General features: G+C 40.8%; 1 protein-coding gene across 4 annotated transcripts in view; it reads right to left on the reverse strand.

Moving 5' to 3' along the window:
* Positions 1-17,744, reverse strand: part of lama2 (laminin, alpha 2) — a 236,485-nt gene that overhangs the window by 84,403 nt on the left and 134,338 nt on the right. For 2 of the 4 annotated variants that reach the window (XM_055232136.1, XM_055232137.1), the window contains exons 21-24: positions 15,088-15,299; positions 9,026-9,132; positions 7,595-7,873; positions 6,817-6,997 (exon numbers count right to left, since the gene is read on the reverse strand). In XM_055232136.1, coding sequence (XP_055088111.1) covers positions 6,817-6,997; positions 7,595-7,873; positions 9,026-9,132; positions 15,088-15,299 — 779 coding nt within the window. The remainder of the gene's footprint in view (positions 1-6,816; positions 6,998-7,594; positions 7,874-9,025; positions 9,133-15,087; positions 15,300-17,744) is intronic. The other 2 variants (XM_055232139.1, XM_055232138.1) reach the window with 1 other exon arrangement.

Here is a 17,744-nt window from a genome sequence, read left to right on the forward strand (position 1 = left end):
AGGTAACATTCATAGTCTATAAACCAAAGAACACTTATTAGTTATACATAAATTCATTTTTTATTAATTATTAATTAAGGTTTAATTTGATCTGTGGCTAAACTATTTTAATACCAGTAGAGGGCGCTCTTTACCTTCTATGCCGTGTGCCAGTTCATTTCATCTTATTATGCTTATGATTGCAATAATAATTGCTGATGATAATAATGTATTATTTTTCTTCTTATTGTCTGGTAATAACTGCACATTCCTTTATTCAATGTAACTTTTTCCCCCCCAAACCCAGAAGAATGTACTGCAAAATAAACCTGAGTTGCCAGTGCTGCACGGGTTTTTTTAATCATTAAGACTCACGGCCTGCACATAACAGTTTCATGTCGTACTGTTGTAGATGACCAGTACGGACATTTGAATTTGTATTGCATAGCAGACTCCATTTTCTTCTCTTTTTGCGTAGGCGCGGTGCATGATGGAATCTAGCAGTGCACGAAGTGTGCTTGGACGCACGCTTCAGCTACGGTCGATGTCAATGGAAACGCTGGGCACATTTTTGACTGCATTTATCGGGTGCATTGAAATGGAACAGCACTTGTTGCGACGGAAGTTACGTAAGCCTTAAAGCCTCTTAAAGGTTTATGGTAATAAAGGGTTTGGGGTGAGTTTGTACAAATTTAAATGACATAATTTGAGGAAAATAATCAAAATCGGCCCTACATATCGGACCAAAAATATCTGCACAGCTCATCAGCCATTGGTTGCTCTATATTGTAAACAATTGGTATCGGCATCGGCCATGAAAAAACAAAAAACAAAACACAAATCATACCAGTCGATCTCTAATTAAAAGCTTTAGTTAAATCAATAAACAGAACTACACAATCTTGTTTGTTGTCAAGGGCTGTTAAAATGTCATTTAAAAACATTTATGGCACAGTGACAGTACTATGCTCTTTTCTAAAACCCGTTTGACCTTATCGTCAGCTTACTCAGAGTTGTTTTGATTGATTCATGCATGTTTGAGTTTTCCTGTACTGTTCTACATTCAGCCATCAAGTGCTCTGAAAATGTTTTCATCTACCCCCTATTCCCAACCACTTCTCACCTAGTCATTTTTCAACAATTAAAAACAAATAAACAAAATATTTGAATTTACAATGACAAAATGTGAAATAATGATCTACGTATGTTATAACTGAATACAAAATTCCAATAATAAAACATAAAGAAATTTGTCCCATAGAGCAATAGACTATAAGGCAGCATCCACACCCCTCTAGATCTCGAGTCAGAATCTTGGTTGTTGATTAGTAAAAAGAACAGAGAGAGAGAAAGAAAGAGCACATATTTTCCATTTTGAGTACCTAATGTTTGATATTGAATCTAAAATACACATTGACCTGACATTTTTCCACTTCAAAGCTTCATTAATTCATATATTTGTATTTGTGAGCCCTCCTCTGATCTCATACTTAATATTCTGACCCATTCACTCTGGGAACCACCCCTCACAGCAAAATCCTCCTACAAGCCTGACCTAAAGTAACAGAACAGAGCTTTCAAATCAATCCATAATTCCCTCTATGATCTTTGCTTTGCTCTGTATTACTCTCAGTCTTATTTCTGAGGTTGCTGGCTGTCAATATTAGCTGGCATCAATAATATATTGCCTGGGAACGTGTGGGAAAAAGCTATTCTTAGCATTAGCGCCGGTGTTAATGGAAAATCCAACCATTATTTTAGGTTCTTAGAAATAGGAGCATCTGCTGTCTGTTTTGGTTGTTTGTTTTGTTTTGTGTGAGAGCATATGTTAACTAATTTGGAATATTTTAAAGACACACCACCAGATCTGTGGAGAGGCGACCCAGTCTCAGTAAGAATTCATATTTTTCAAGATGGTTTTAAAGGAGACATATTGTGCTTCTGTCTGCTATAGAAACTATTACAAACACTGGTGGGTTATGTTATATTTTGGACATTTTAAATTGCAATATTGATCAAAACTTAAAACATCATCCCAACAAAGTTCCCTCCTCTCTGCCAGATCAAGCTCTGAGCACCTCCTATAGATAGTATGTACCAAAATGACTATGAGACGCTGCCGAATCCTACGTGTATCACAGATTAAGAAAATCAAATTGGAAATCAAAGTACAGAGCAGTGGGTGTGTACCAGTGGTGGTGAAAACAGAGCAATGACATCTTGAATATAGGAGAGTAACTCAAGAGATCACTCAAACACATTGAATTACTGTCAAACTATTATATCATGGTTAAAAGCTCTACCAAGTTAATTTAGCTCTTTTCAACTACACAAACACATGTACTTAAATAAACACTAGATCCATCCATCCATTTTCTTCCGCTTATCCGGGGCCGGGTCGCGGGGGCAGCAGTCTAAGCAGGGACTCCCAGACTTCCCTCACCCCGGACACGTCCTCCAGCTCCTCCGGTGGGACCCCAAGGCGTTCCCAGGCCAGCCGAGAGACATAGTCCCTCCAGCGTGTCCTGGGTCTTCCCCGGGGCCTCCTCCCGGTGGGACATGCCCAGAACACCTCCCTAGGGAGGCGTCCAGGAGGCATCCTGAGCAGATGCCCGAGCCACCTCAGCTGGTTCCTCTCAACGTGTAGGAGCAGCGGCTCTACTCCGAGCTCCTCCCGTGTGACCGAGCTCCTCACCCTATCCCTAAGGGTGCGCCCAGCCACTCTGCGGAGGAAGCCCATTTCAGCCGCTTGTATCCGCGATCTTGTCCTTTCGGTCATTACCCAAAGCTCATGACCATAGGTGAGGGTAGGAACGTAGATTGACCGGTAAATCGAGAGCTTCGCCTTCCGGCTCAGCTCCTTCTTTACCACAACGGACCGATACAGCGACCGCATCACTGCAGACGCTGCACCGATCCGCCTGTCAATCTCACGCTCCATCCTTCCCTCACTCGTGAACAAGACCCCGAGATACTTGAACTCCTCCACTTGGGGCAGAGACTCACCACCCACCCGGAGAGAGCAAACCACCTTTTTCCGGTCGAGAACCATGGCCTCGGATTTGGAGGAGCTGATTCTCATCCCAGCCGCTTCACACTCGGCTGCAAACCGCCCCAGTGCCTGCTGCAGGTCCTGGCTCGATGAAGCCATCAGGACAACATCATCTGCAAACAGCAGAGATGAAATCCTGTGGTTCCCAAACCAGGCCCCCTCCGGCCCCTGGCTGCGCCTAGAAATTCTGTCCATAAATATAATGAACAGAACCGGTGACAAAGGGCAGCCCTGGCGGAGTCCAACATGCACTGGGAACAGGTCTGACTTACTGCCGGCAATGCGAACACAGCTCCTGCTCCGGTCATACAGGGACCGGACAGCCCTTAGCAAAGAGCCCCGGACCCCATACTCCCAGAGCACCCCCCAAAGGACACCACGAGGGACACGGTCGAATGCCTTCTCCAGATCCACAAAACACATGTGGACTGGTTGGGCATACTCCCATGAGCCCTCGAGGACCCGATGGAGAGTATAGAGCTGGTCCAGTGTTCCACGACCAGGACGAAAACCACACTGCTCCTCCTGAATCCGAGGTTCGACTATCGGTCGGATTCTCCTCTCCAGCACCCTGGAATAGACCTTACCGGGAAGGCTGAGGAGTGTGATTCCCCTGTAATTGGAACACACCCTCCGGTCCCCCTTCTTATACAGAGGGACCACCACCCCGGTCTGCCATTCCACAGGTACTGTCCCCGACCGCCACGCGATGTTGCAGAGACGTGTCAGCCAAGACAGTCCCACAACATCCAGAGACTTGAGGTACTCAGGACGGATCTCATCCACCCCCGGAGCCTTGCCACCGAGGAGCTTGCCAACCACCTCAGTGACTTCAGCCAGGGTGATGGACGAGTCCGCCCCTGGGTCCCCAGTTTCTGCTTCCTCCTCGGAAGACGTGACAGTGGGATTGAGGAGATCCTCAAAGTATTCCTTCCACCGCCCGACAACATCCCCAGTCGAGGTCAGCAGCTCTCCACCCGCACTGTAAACAGTGTTGGTGAAGCACTGCTTTCCCCTCCTGAGGCGTCGGACGGTTTGCCAGAATCTCTTTGAGGCCGTCCGATAGTCCTCCTCCATGGCCTCCCCGAACTCCTCCCAACCCCGAGTTTTTGCCTCTGTGACTGCCCGAGCCGCGGCACGCTTGGCCTGCCGGTACTCATCAGCTGCCTCAGGAGTCCCACGAGCCAACAAGGCTCGATAGGACTCCTTCTTCAGCTTGACGGCATCCCTTACTTTCGGTGTCCACCACCGGGTTCGGGGATTGCCGCCGCGACAAGCACCACAGACCTTACGACCACAGCTACGAGCAGCCGCATCAACAATAGAGGTGGAGAACATGGCCCACTCGGAGTCCATGTCTCCAACCTCCCCCGGGATCAGGGAGAAGCTCTCCCGGAGGTGGGAGTTGAAGACCCCCCTGACAGAGGGCTCCGCCAGACGTTCCCAGCAGACCCTCACAATACGCTTGGGCCTGCCAGGTCTGTCCGGCTTCCTCCTCCGCCAGCGGATCCAACTCACCACCAGGTGGTGATCAGTTGACAGCTAGATACATAAGTTTAATCTCTAACACCTCCTTGGATAGGCCTCCTTTAAAAGAAAGAGGTCACAAACTCATTCTGAAGTACGTAAAATAATACTTTTCATTTTTTTGTTCAACACTTTTTAATACAATGCTTTTTTTTATTCATTCAGAGGATAATTATCATCATTATTATTATTTAAACTGTCAGACACAAATGGCTGTACTGTACTTATCTAAAGCGACAAGGAAAAGTGTCAAAGTACAGAATAGAACTCTAATAATTATATGCAGTAAAGCCATGTTCCAAAGTAACATGGCCTCAGCTGAGTAAAACGACTATAAAATGTCTGAACAAAACGTTTTCTGCTCAGTGTTGCAGTGCATAATTACATTTGAGTGTTATTAATATTATAGTGTGTTGCAGTGCATGGAACTACACTGATGAAACAGCTGAGGAAGCAAATATACACTCAAACACGGTATATGACAAATGGTATTAGATTCATAATGTCTTTTCTAAATCTGGCAAATGAGAAGCTATTTTAGCCCAGAGGCAGCACTGTGTTCTGACTTCAAAGTTAGATCAGCAGCAGCTTCTCTTGGCAACATTTCATTTGAACTTCTTTGTAGATTATGTTCACATGGAAACATTATGTAAAATCGACTGAAATTAGGTTTTGACTGTATTGTTTTCTTAGCATTATCTTACTTAAATGTGTATTTCAATCATAGACTATATAAAGAAGTGGACTAAGTGAGTGCGACGTCACTCATAGCGTTCGGCTCCTGTCAAATGAAGCTCATCGAGGCTAGTAGTTACAGGGCCAATTTGAAGCCAGGCTCCATATTTGGAATTCCAACTGCGAGTATCGTAGCAACCAAAGAGCCAATTCAGAGCAAAACTGTTGAAGGTTATTAATTACTATGTTAGTATTCATATATTCATATTTTGAATTACGGATGCAATAACACATAAACCAGGATCACGTAGAGCGAGTCAATATGAAAATTTTAAGCCCAAAATGACGAGCCTGACAGCAGCAGATACACAGAGAGGGCCAGCAGTTTTCTTATATAATGTGAATTGGAGCCAGAGTCGATGGAGCCCATGCCCATGCTCACTTCCTATTTGGAACGGGGTGGCTAGCAGGTTAGCTATGTCCATTTATATAAACAGTCAGTGATTTCATATTGATTTCTGCATTGTCCAAGATTTGAGGGTAGACTGCTAAAAAAAAATTACAGTTTTCATCTACAACCCGATCCCTACCCACTTCATGTGGTTATACAGGAAGTGCTCCACTGTGTTTTTAAACTCCATACACCTCCACTAGAATCATTTGGATGATTTCAGCCCTGGAATTGCCTATATCTACTGAACTAAAGGTAAAAGGAGCTGTTAACTTGAAAACTCCCACTATATGACATCACAAGGTGGAACAGAGCATTTTGAGCTTTAGAGATGTAGACAGACAAATAAAGATTACTTAAACATGTGTGAATGAAACAAAACACAACTCCAGGTCTGTTTTTATGAGGTAACATCATTATAGCATAGCTTAAAGCTCCCAAGAGTCAATCTTTTTAAGTAATTTGAACCATCATCACTGTGTTTAACATTTGTATATTTCTTAAACCCGCTGATTCTATAATGGTGGACATGTTACTAGTCACATGTTACCATTGGCACAATCCAAAGTGGTCAGTGAACCAAAGGCATTGTCATGTCTTTTCCCCTGATGTTTTGAATGGACACATTTATTTTGTGCTTGGAATATGCACTGTTGCTGAAGTGCCTTGCTCAGGAACACAACGACAGTATGCCAGACCTGTAGTTTTCTGGCTGGTAGGTGAATGCTGTCCAACAGCAATGGCTAATAAAAATAATCATGGATAATGGACTATACTCTGACTATTTTAATAATTGTGCATTACTATCTGGACTATACACACTCTAAAACACATGACTAAAGATGTCTTATAACAAAGATAATGCCATATATTAAACACTTACATTTGAATTAATAATCCACTTTTTGTTAATATTCTCTACCTAGAAGTTATCAGCACATGTATAAAATAACAAAAAAATAAAAATAATGTCATGACTACAAAACTCATTGTTAGTTGCAGCCCTCTGTGCCAGTGCTGTCTATGTATTAACACTGTCATTTTAAGTTTACCCAATGTAATGTAAAGATACATTTGTTTATTGAGTAAATCATACATTCAGAATAAATAAATATAATTGTAGAATACTCACGTGTGCAGCCTCCCTCCTGGAAGTTGAAGAAGCCTCTGGAGCAGCGGTCACACTTGGGCCCGCCCACTCCGGGCTGACAGCGGCACTGGCCTGATTCGTCACAGTCAAACGACTTTGAGCCAAACGAGTTACAGTGACAGGGGACACACATGCCTCCAGTGCTCAGGCCGTGGGTTTGTGCCTGTGAGGGAAAGAGTGGTGAGTAAACATGGTAGAACCCACCATACAAGAGCATGAACTTTCATCTCCAAAACAAACACTGTCCAAAATTTCAAATCACTTTTGCACAGATGGAGAGATTCATAAAATGCTGCTGATGAAATAAAACAGATAATTTTATGTCTACTCTACACCTATATGTATAAAGTACAAGTGATATATTAGTTCAGTCCAAATCATAATGTGGTGTGTGGTGTGTGCAAGTGTAAATTCACCCTTAACCCTGTTCTAATACTGATTTATAATCCACTGCATAACCCAGTGTACCACTGATGGTAAATGGTTGCATTTTAAACTATTTAGATAAAATATATAGAAAAAAGGCCATAGTCCACCACATGCCAGTCAATACAATGTCCTTGTAAAAAAAAACCAAAAAAAAAACCATTAGTACAATTTACATAGTTAGAAGAACTGCAAACACTTTCATGCAAACAAGATTAAACATTAATATCTCTTTAACACTCTGAGATTCACATGTTCACTTTGTTCTAGCAGCAGTCCAACAGTCCAATTCTACAGCAGCCTGACACAGCATCCTCCATGCATCAATTTGTACCCCTGCACTGGGCCTGTACGCGCCCCTGGGACAGCCCCCCGTGCGGGACAGGCCACCCCATCTCTGCTGCTCCAGCGGCACACGCTCCAGTGGCCTCCTGGTCTCTCTCCTGGTCTCTCTCCTCTCATAGCCCTGCCTCTTCAGGTCACAGCGCCGCCCCACGTACCCGGCCCGGCAGATGCAGCGGCCCTCCACGTCACAGCGCTGGGACATAGAGCCATGGGGACTGCACTGGCACGGGACGCATTCCTCGGTATCCGGGTCCCACCAGCAGTTAGGCTGGGACCGGACAGGTGAAGGGACAGAGAGGTGGTTAGACAGAGGGAGATAGACAAAGTGTGAAAGCTGTGCAAGATGAATAACATGGAAGGAAGTAAATGGAAAGTTAGAAAAGATAGATTAAACTACAAGATGACACAAAGGATTTAAAAATGGCAAATCCAAGTAAAGATTGACTTAAGATTAAAAATGAACATGTAAGGCCTTTGTGAAATAGAAAAGATAAGGTTTCAAAGAATTTACACTTCTGAATAGAGGACTGAATAATTAAAATAATTTGAGACTCCTTTGATCCTGTCAAAAGTTATCCTTGAGGATCAATAGACTAGCTGTGATTTATTTGTTATGTTTTGTAATTTGTGTTTTAAATTCCACCCTAGACAAGTGGGGGGCAGAACGAGCTCCAATACCATTTCATGTTTTTTTGTTTTTTTAATTATATAATTTGTGTTATTGACTGGAGCAATAACTGTAACTATGATAACAGCTGGATAAATCACAGAGCCATAGTTGAAGACATTCAAAGGTTACACATCTACACACAATTTTAATTTGTATAAAAAGTCAGACACAATACCTTTGTAATAGACATAGACTGATACTGGTTGGCCGATATATTGAGCCGCTATTTGCGCTTTTTACCAAATCAGCTATTGACTTTAAATCAATAGAGGCCAATATTTAGTTTTGGCCAACCAGATGCCTAAAGAGTACACAAAAAGCTTTATTTTAACACTTTTTTGGGCAAAAAGATAATTGCACAAGTGACTACACAACTGTCGGTTTATGGTAAAAAGGACAGTGTGTGACTTTGTAGTAAATTAAAACTACAGAATATGAGGAAAATAATCAAAATTGGCCCTACTTATTGGCCCAAAAATATCAGCAGAGCTTATCGGCCATTGGTTGCTCAGGATTCTAAACAGTCCGTATCAGCGCCAGGCATGAAAAAAACGTATCGGTCGATCTCTCACGTGTCGTATATAAAGCAGGGCAATGCATCACGTCCATACATTTAAACATAAAACAAGTATTGCGTGTGTTTTGTGATTTCATAACAAGTATAAAATATTAGCAATATTTGTGTTTGGATTTTTAAAGAAGTGCAATCTAAACAACAGCAGCTTTCCAGATTCTCCACATAGCACTTACCACACACTCATCGCACTGCCGGCCCACTACATTCTCCCTGCACTGGCACTGGCCCGTCTCCTGGTGGCACACTTCAGATACAGACCCATTTGTGTGGCACTGGCAAGCTGCAAATACAAAATAAAGTTATCGTTATCATAGTATTGGCTCATATTTCTACTGCAGAAATAGCATAGTTGTGTTTACATCATGTTCAGATTTCCACCTGGATTACCGGAGAATATCCCCCTCTGTAGTAAAGTGTGTTTTTGTAAATACAAGCAGCCAAGACTTCATGTGGGATATAAATAGTATGAATCATTCAGAACAAAGGTACGGCGAAGCACACAGAGTACACTCTAGTGATTGGCTGTGTGGTGTACAATGCATGGTTCAGTGAAAAGCCCATAACAGAATGTATTTGTTTGATAGTAATACTGTGTACACTGCAGTCTTTGGAATTGTACACTTAAAGGGCCCATATTACACTATTTCTGATCTATGTCAAAATGTTGTTTCCTCATCACAAACAGACCTGGAGTTGTGTTTTGTGTCATTAACACATGTTAATTGTTATTAACACACAAACCCTGTATATTTAAGCTGAGCACTTCTCTCAAACATAAAACACTCTATTCCACCTTGTGATGTCATGTGGCAATACAGAAAGTGCTTGACTGTGTTTTTAAACTCCGTACAGCTTCACTAGAATCATTTGGATAATTTCAACGCTAGAATTGCCCATCTCTACTGAACTAAAGATAAAAGGTACCTGTTAATGTGAAAAATATCGCTACATGACATCACAAGGTGGAACAGAGTATTTTGAGCTTTGGAGATGTAGCCAGACTAATGATAGAGGATTACACAAGTGTGTGAATGAAACAAAACACAACTCTGGCATTTTTAATGAGGTAACACATGGCTTAAAGAATCCATTGAGTGCAGTATAAAACCTTTAAATACAAAAACATTAGTTACAGTTACATAGGTGTTTTGAATATTGTGTTTTGGCTTCAACTAAGGACAGTTTCAAAATGTAATATTCAATTTTGTAATTTCAGAAGTCACAAAAGGAACCAGATTGGCTCTGAATGTGCCTTTTTGTTGCAGTTGTGTGAAAGTTTGAAGATATAAACTAGAAGACCCCTGTTTTCCAGGGACTGTACCTGATATTTGTCCATGTATTTGAGCAAAATGTGTTTTGTCATAGTACTGATATATTGTATAGACTCTTGAGATCAAAATAAGTCCTGCTGCCTGCATCTACTATAAAGTGTTTCTTGTCTGTGAGTTAAGAAGTGCATGGTTAGCATGCTAGTTGTTGTTTGATTTTCTGGCACAGCAAGAGTCCACTCTTATGAATAATTTAGGATGCTTGGAATACGTAAGGTAAGTGGAGATTAGCCAGAGAACTTTGGACCACTGCACACCTTTTTCATGTTTTTAAGACCAATACAATATCCTGTCCCTCTAAATATCACCCATTTAATCAAAATACTGGAAATTCACTTCAAAAAACGTTAGCATGATCATAACTTCACATACAAATCCTCTGTTAATAAAAATATATTTAAAAATGCCATGCTGTTTAGTCATTCCTTTATCGTCTTCCCTCTTTTTTTCCGCCTTCCTAAACTTTATTTACATGATTTAAAATCCTTCTGGGAGGGAAACGGAAAATCCACGCCACTCAAGTCTTTAGATATACAATTAAAAGCTTGAACATCACAGCTCCCATCTGGCACCAGGGCTGTCTTCTTTGCTAGCACGCGCACAAGCTAACACGCTAGCGCTTTTAAAGAAACTAGCACCACATGTCGCCTCGCACACATACTTGTCCATTTTCTCCAAGGCACTAGAGGAACAGACCAAGGAGTGTAAACACTGGATGAGAAGAGGGTTATCAAGCCAGATGCCCTGTCATTAATATACATTACATTATTGATTCCAGCAGTATGCCCTCCTCCCACGCGCATATGCAGACACCTCAATGGCTGTACGTGCATCGCTATCTTATAAAACACATATTAACATGCAGGCAGTCTGTCCAACACCCCCCGTAGCAGCACCCATAGGAGACCATCTGGGGCCCGTTCTGTCTGCTGTGACAATGCGAGCCTGTTGTCAGATAAAATGTTGCTTTTGGTTGTGATTTTCTTTATAATTTTCTGTCTTTTCAAAGTTGGCCTTGATGGGTGTGAGCATTTTTTTTGTGTAAACATGAGAGGAAAACAAACTATTGTGAAGCAGTTAAAGTGAGCCGAGGTAGTGATGTAAAGGTGGAGAGTGTGCACATGGGGCTGGCTGTTGTGGGTCTGTTGGTGATGACATAACAAGAGGGTCTTGTGTAATCAATGCGCTGTGGCAAAAAATCTGCATTTATTTATCTGCTGCAAAACTGAAACCAAAACGTTAAAAGCAATGAATATTTAACACAGGCTGGGGCTGCAACAAGACTGAGAGAAACAAGACTTTCCAAGTGCAGGTATATGCTTGCCTGGCAATGCTCTTTTCCACAACATCCTGATCGAAACTGGACGGATGGCACTGCCAGGCAAGGCAAATGCCATCTGTTATAGTTCGAACAAGTCAGACTGTGTTAAAACAAATCTCAGATCAAAAGTCCAACTTGAGTAAGCTTCAGACAGAGCAACACCTCCAGTTAACGTTATTTATTTATTCAGCAGCATATTTATTAAAATGTCTGTAACTATTCAGGAATTCTGAATCTGTGGCTCCGTGCATATAACAGACAGGTATTGTCTGTTATTATAATATATTGATTTATGGACGCAATAACAAAAAGTTGTTGCCCAGGTATTAGCAACGTGAAACTTACTAAAGTATATCTATCACCAATGACAACTTAAGTTCTCTCTTTCACAGAAGTGAATTCAACCATTTTCAGCGTTCAAAAGGGAGCACATCACTCATGTTTTCAAAATACTAATTAGTATAGAGGACGAAATCAGACTGCCCTATACAGAGCAAAAATACAAAACACAGATGTGCTAGTACGCAGCCTGTGTAGAAGGTGCAGATGAACAAAAGGCCAGATGAAGATCAGCAATGTGAAGTTAGTGGCTGTGGAAGAGAGAAGGATCCTGTTTTCAATACCTCAGATATCAGGTTTATTCTTGCATTCTTCCCATCGTTGCAGAGATGATGATGCCATAAATAAAACATTTCCAAACCACTTTCAATAAAGCGCTCAATATTCAAGTAATAACTATGATAAAGAGATTGCATTGCCTTGTGCGGTTTCCCTAAACATCCCTACAGTGTCCATCGATCTAAAGACGTTTATGAAACATTTATTTTCGGTGTCCAACGGTGTGTGCACAAGTTGATTTCCACAACCTGCGATGCCTTCTAAGTTAATTTGTTCTGATTTATCCCTTTCTTTTTGTTCATGTCAGGGGTGCAAAACCACAGTCCTAAAAGTGAGTGATTACAGATGAGATGGAGGAGAAGTTGGTCGTCAGAACAATAAAAAAGTAGAGGATTTTTACAGTGTAATAGTGCGGGAATGGACTCGGGTTGAACTCTGAAGCGCGGCTCGATAAAATTCATTAAGAGCCAACGCTCCAGGGAGAGAGAGGCTGGTGGGGCAAGCAAGATAGGATCAGAAAGGCGGAGAGCGAGCGAGGGAGCGAGTTGTTGTGTTTTAATAATTCCTGGTGGTCTTTTGTCATTTGTATGGGATCAATGGGGAGACAGGAGCGGCGATCAGCACTGAGGTGGGGGGCCATAGATCAGGCTGATTAATCAATAAGCATTTAGCCCGGGTGGAGAGGGGAAACAACTGCAGAACAATGCACTATCAAACAGGCATTAATACTATCTGTCAGCCTGTCCACCTGCCTTTGTGTGCTCATAAAGGAGCGGCCTATAGTGGGCCTTCTTATACTCCTAAACAGAGAACAGGGGAATGGTCAGAGGAGCACGTCTTTTTGTTGTGAAGTTCCTGTCCAGCATGTTCCAGTTTGTGTCACAATGTTCATGAACTAAATCATTGTGATTAATGATAACCATTTAGAGGCATAATGCCGATTATCTTTGTTAGTGATGATCACGATTACACAAAAATGTACCACAAACAATGATTGTTTCACTGAGATAAACAATAGTACTGTTTGACTTCCCAACATGACTTTGTTTACTCTGCATAATTAATTAGCCATATGCTCCGAGGACAAGCATCTTTTTACAGGCCTCACTGTTGTTTTTATCTACACACTGTGGTAGAAATTGTAGCAGAAAAGTAAAAGTGCACAGCACAACTCATCTTCAAGACCATCGTACATTTCTGGCCAAGTATCAGTATCGGATCGGATTTTAAAAACAGTATCGGAACAATACTAAAAAACATTAATTAAAAGATCTTAAAGTGAATGGTCTGTGCTAGAGGTGCAAGAATAGAATAGAAATATTCTGTTTAGAATAAAAAGCAGAAGACCTTATCAATAAACACATTTGTATATATTTTTAGATTAGCCCATGTGCTTTTTTGATAGTAACTAACATTGAGATGAAGCTCTAAATCTAAAAATATCTACAGTATAAACGAAAAGCTTATTAATGAATATCTGCATGTAACTTTGTGTGTTTATAGTAATTTTATTGGTAGTAAAACCCTAACATGTCTAAACGCATCTCTTTATTACACTACAAATCTGTGATAAACTTTCACGGCAGCCCCATCTGTCGCCCATGTAAGCTGCCATGTCTCCAGCTCTCCCTTATCTCACACTGTTTCATATTGCTTTAAAGTGTCTCCTCCACATCTGTCTGCAGGATTCCTTCTCACCTCACACATCCCAGCTGTCCCCCCCACCCCCCCCTCTCTTAGTCCAGATGCTCCGCCAGCACCTCGCCGTGGTTCCGAGAGGATTAAAACCATCATTTATCTCAAATGAAGTTTCCTAGACAAAACGCTGTTCCTCTGTGCCGTGTGCCCTCTGAGGCTCGTGCATGGGCCGACTACTCAGAATTGCATCATGTAATGTTATTAGCGGCGTAGCTGTAGTCTGTTGCGTTTTTGATGCAGCTAAATTGACATAATCGTCTGCAAGATTTGAATGGATTAACTTAATTTGCCCACAAAAGGAGATGCTGATGTCACGCTCGTATATTGCCCCGATAAGGCTGTGTTCAATCAAAATGACAGAATAATCCCAATTCATTTTTGCAGGGGTTACATCTACCAAATCTAATACTAAAATATGAATGTCTAAATATAAAGGGATAAAAGGAGAACCAGTTTTAGGATTCACAAGGATACATCCACTTTAGACATTTAAAAATTGGTTAAGGGTCATTCTCATTTTTTTACTTTTTGAGCTTTTAGCTGTGGTATAATTTTGCAGTATTGTCATGAATTCAAACTCAGCCTTTGTCCTATGGCTTGATACTTGATACCAGTTCCAATAGTGCAAGGATAATAAAAACTCATAAATACATGTAATCCTATATAGTACTGATATGGATCTGAAGGTCAGATTTTGCCCTATTTGTATAATTTCTTTGTTTTTACTCATATTTATTGAAATGGGTACTTCAGTACTTAAATCAGTAAGTGTCAATCTTTAAACAAACCTGTGATGTTGTTTCATTTGCCAAGTTTGCAAAGTTTGTGACCCTCTCCAGAATTCAAAACACTTGCTCTTGGTCGGTATATATCAGCAAGTGAAGCTCCTCCATGTTTTTAAAGTTAATACTTCACCGACCATGTTCTGATCATTTCAGTTCTCATATTGTTCCCACTACACAGCTCAGCAAATGTATTTAGCTTAACACAAACTGTTACTCTTTATGTTCTCAGTCTGCAAACAGATGCAGGCCCATCACATAGACTTCACTGTATGTCATAGAAAAACACAAGTATTAAAGCCTGAAAAATGTATATTATGAGAATTACCAGAAGTGATTTTGGGCTCTACAAAATATATTATAAATTAAGTTAATTATAAATTGAGTAGATATACAAACACATATACAAACACACTACTACATGGTAAAAAACCCCAAAACCTCTAACCTCTACCTCTGACTTTCCTAAATGCGTGTTGCTGACTTACGCTGGCAGTTCTTGGCCGTCACTGCATCCCCATAGTAGCCGTTGGCGCAGACGTCACAGGCCACGCCCCCGTAACCCGGACGACAGCGCAGACACTGGCCTGTGATTGGATGACAGCTCTCAGGTAAGGACAGGTCCAGGTTTCCATTACAGTTACAGGGCTGACAGGAACCTCCAGGCACCGCAGGCTGGCCATAGTATCCATTTGAGCATCTACAAGACAAGACAAAAAATTGTTATTTTTTCTGTAATAATGTAATAGCAAAATATAATGGATTAAAAAAAAAGGATGGACAATCACCTTTTAGATTAAAAGTCTTATATTAAGAGAACTGACTCCTGTGAGCATTAAGCCACCTCCCACCTTCTCAAAACTATTACCTGGAGTTGTGTTTTGTTTCATTCACACATGTATAAGTAACCCTTTATTATTAGTCTGTCTACATCTATAAAACTCAAAATGCTCTGTTCCACCTTGCAGTGTCATGAAGCAGTAGTTTTCAAGAGAACCTTTTACCTTTTGTTTGATAGAGATCAACAATTTCAGGTCTGAAATTACACAAATGAATCTAGCGAAGGTGTTTGGAGTTTAAAAACACAGTGGAGCAATTCATATCTGGCATCACAAGATGTTTTCTGTTTGAGAGAATTAAAATATCTAGGGTTTGTTTGTGAAACAAAACACAACTCCATGTGTGTTTGTGATGAGAAAACATAACATAAATTAGAAAATAGCATAATATGGGACCTTTAATTTATATTTGGTGGGTACGTCAAGACTTTGTTCAAGTTGAATAGCAGAAGTATTATGCTACTTTATGATTTCCAGTTTTGAAACATGTGACTACAAATCTTGGAACCATTTGGAGTGAGCTGTAACGTGCGAGTTATTTTTTTGGAGTTATTCTTTTACGAAGCACACGTGTTTGTAGTGTTGTTGTCAATTGGGTCAAATAATATACTGTGTACACTATCATCACTTTCCTTCCACTCTCAGCTTTCAAGTGAGCTATTTTCAGTGAAATAGCTTTTAGCGGGCACACGCTAAAGTACAGTTTTCTTCATGTCCAGGTATATATTGCATCTGTAGTACATTTTTGCAAGTGAAAAATTTTAAATTCAAAACATTCTCTTTCTCAGGCAAACTTAAAGTGGGGTTATTATGGAAAATAGTCTTTTTTAGAGTTGGATTTGGAGTGATTCATGCATGTCTGAGCAATCTTTACTCACTTATATTCAAGACAACATTTTGCCAATCAATCCCCATCTTCACTGCCACTGGCATATGCCCACTGCTCTGTGCTTTGTTCTCCAATTTGATTTTCTTAATGAATGATACGCTACTACTCGCTAGTGTAATCTAAAGCTATCGATAGGAAGGGCCAAGCTACACAGCTTTTTGTTATGAGCACGTTTATAGTGACGTCAGCTCCCGTTGGGCAGTGAAGTTTCCTTTTCTTTCTTTTACCAAGTCGTTATGCATGAATATTGTGAATTAAAATTATAACTATAGTGATCCACAGATTATAACTGTATAGCAGACACAAGCAGAATGTCTTCTTTAAAGGTGGAATATATAACTTTTCTGCTTTGGCTGGAATGTTTCACTATATGGCATTAAACTTATTGTCTATGTTGCATTTATTATTGTCAGTGTTTCTACTGCATTGAAAAATTGTTATTACTGTTATTATTTTCATAGTGTGTGCGGGCTAACCTCTTTACAGATCTGTAAAGAGACCTCTTTAGAGATCTGATTTATAGCTTACATACACCTTTACATCAGATACTAACTGATACTAAAACTAGTATAAAAAAAAAAAACTCATTTGAGCAAGAATTAATATTATAAAAGTAACTTTCACAGGACAGAAATGAACCTTTATTGAATAGCGATCAAATGATCTTGAGCTGTATCAGAACAAGTATAAGACCACATATGTAGACTCAGGGGTGTCGGACTGGGGGTAAAGAATACTGTTTACCTAGGGCCCAGCTATCACAGTATTCACCCATAAAAAATGCACGCACTTTTATCAACAAGGCATAGATGAAATTCAAACCAGTGCCAGACAGAATTGCAATTGGTCAAACGTCCAATAATCCAGGAGCCATTGCCTCCGCTTTGAAATATGAGAATTTCCTTTTTATTTTCATTTGATTAATCATACGAGGAAGGCGCAGACACATGTATTAACCTGAGAATACAGCGCAGGGATGAGAGCCACTGAGAGCAGACAAAACCCGTTCGGAAAATCAAGAGGCACCAAATTGAGATGAAAGAGGAACGATCGAGGAGTGGAAATACGGGGGAGAACGAGGGGGTGAAAGGTCGAAGCACTGAAAAGAGAATTGAATTTAGAGAGGAGAGGGGAGAAAGGAGGTGGCCATTATTACCCATGACCCTCTCTGGTGCTCAATACAGACGCTTTATTAGCTGCGGGAGTGTTTGAACAGGAGCTGGCTTTCTTTGAGTGCACAAGAAGAGCGTGAGGCGAGAAAAGGATTGGGTTTCTGTTTAGATTGATTTATTTTCAATTGGATTCCATTGTACAATACACAATCAGCCATAACTTTATAACAATCTGGGTCAGGAAGTTGAAGAGTTTAATCAGAAAGACTGCATCCCATCTACACTCAATGGTTTAATATAAATGT

This window comes from Periophthalmus magnuspinnatus, chromosome 24, assembly GCF_009829125.3.
Source record: "Periophthalmus magnuspinnatus isolate fPerMag1 chromosome 24, fPerMag1.2.pri, whole genome shotgun sequence".
Classification (NCBI taxonomy): Eukaryota; Metazoa; Chordata; class Actinopteri; order Gobiiformes; family Gobiidae; genus Periophthalmus; species Periophthalmus magnuspinnatus.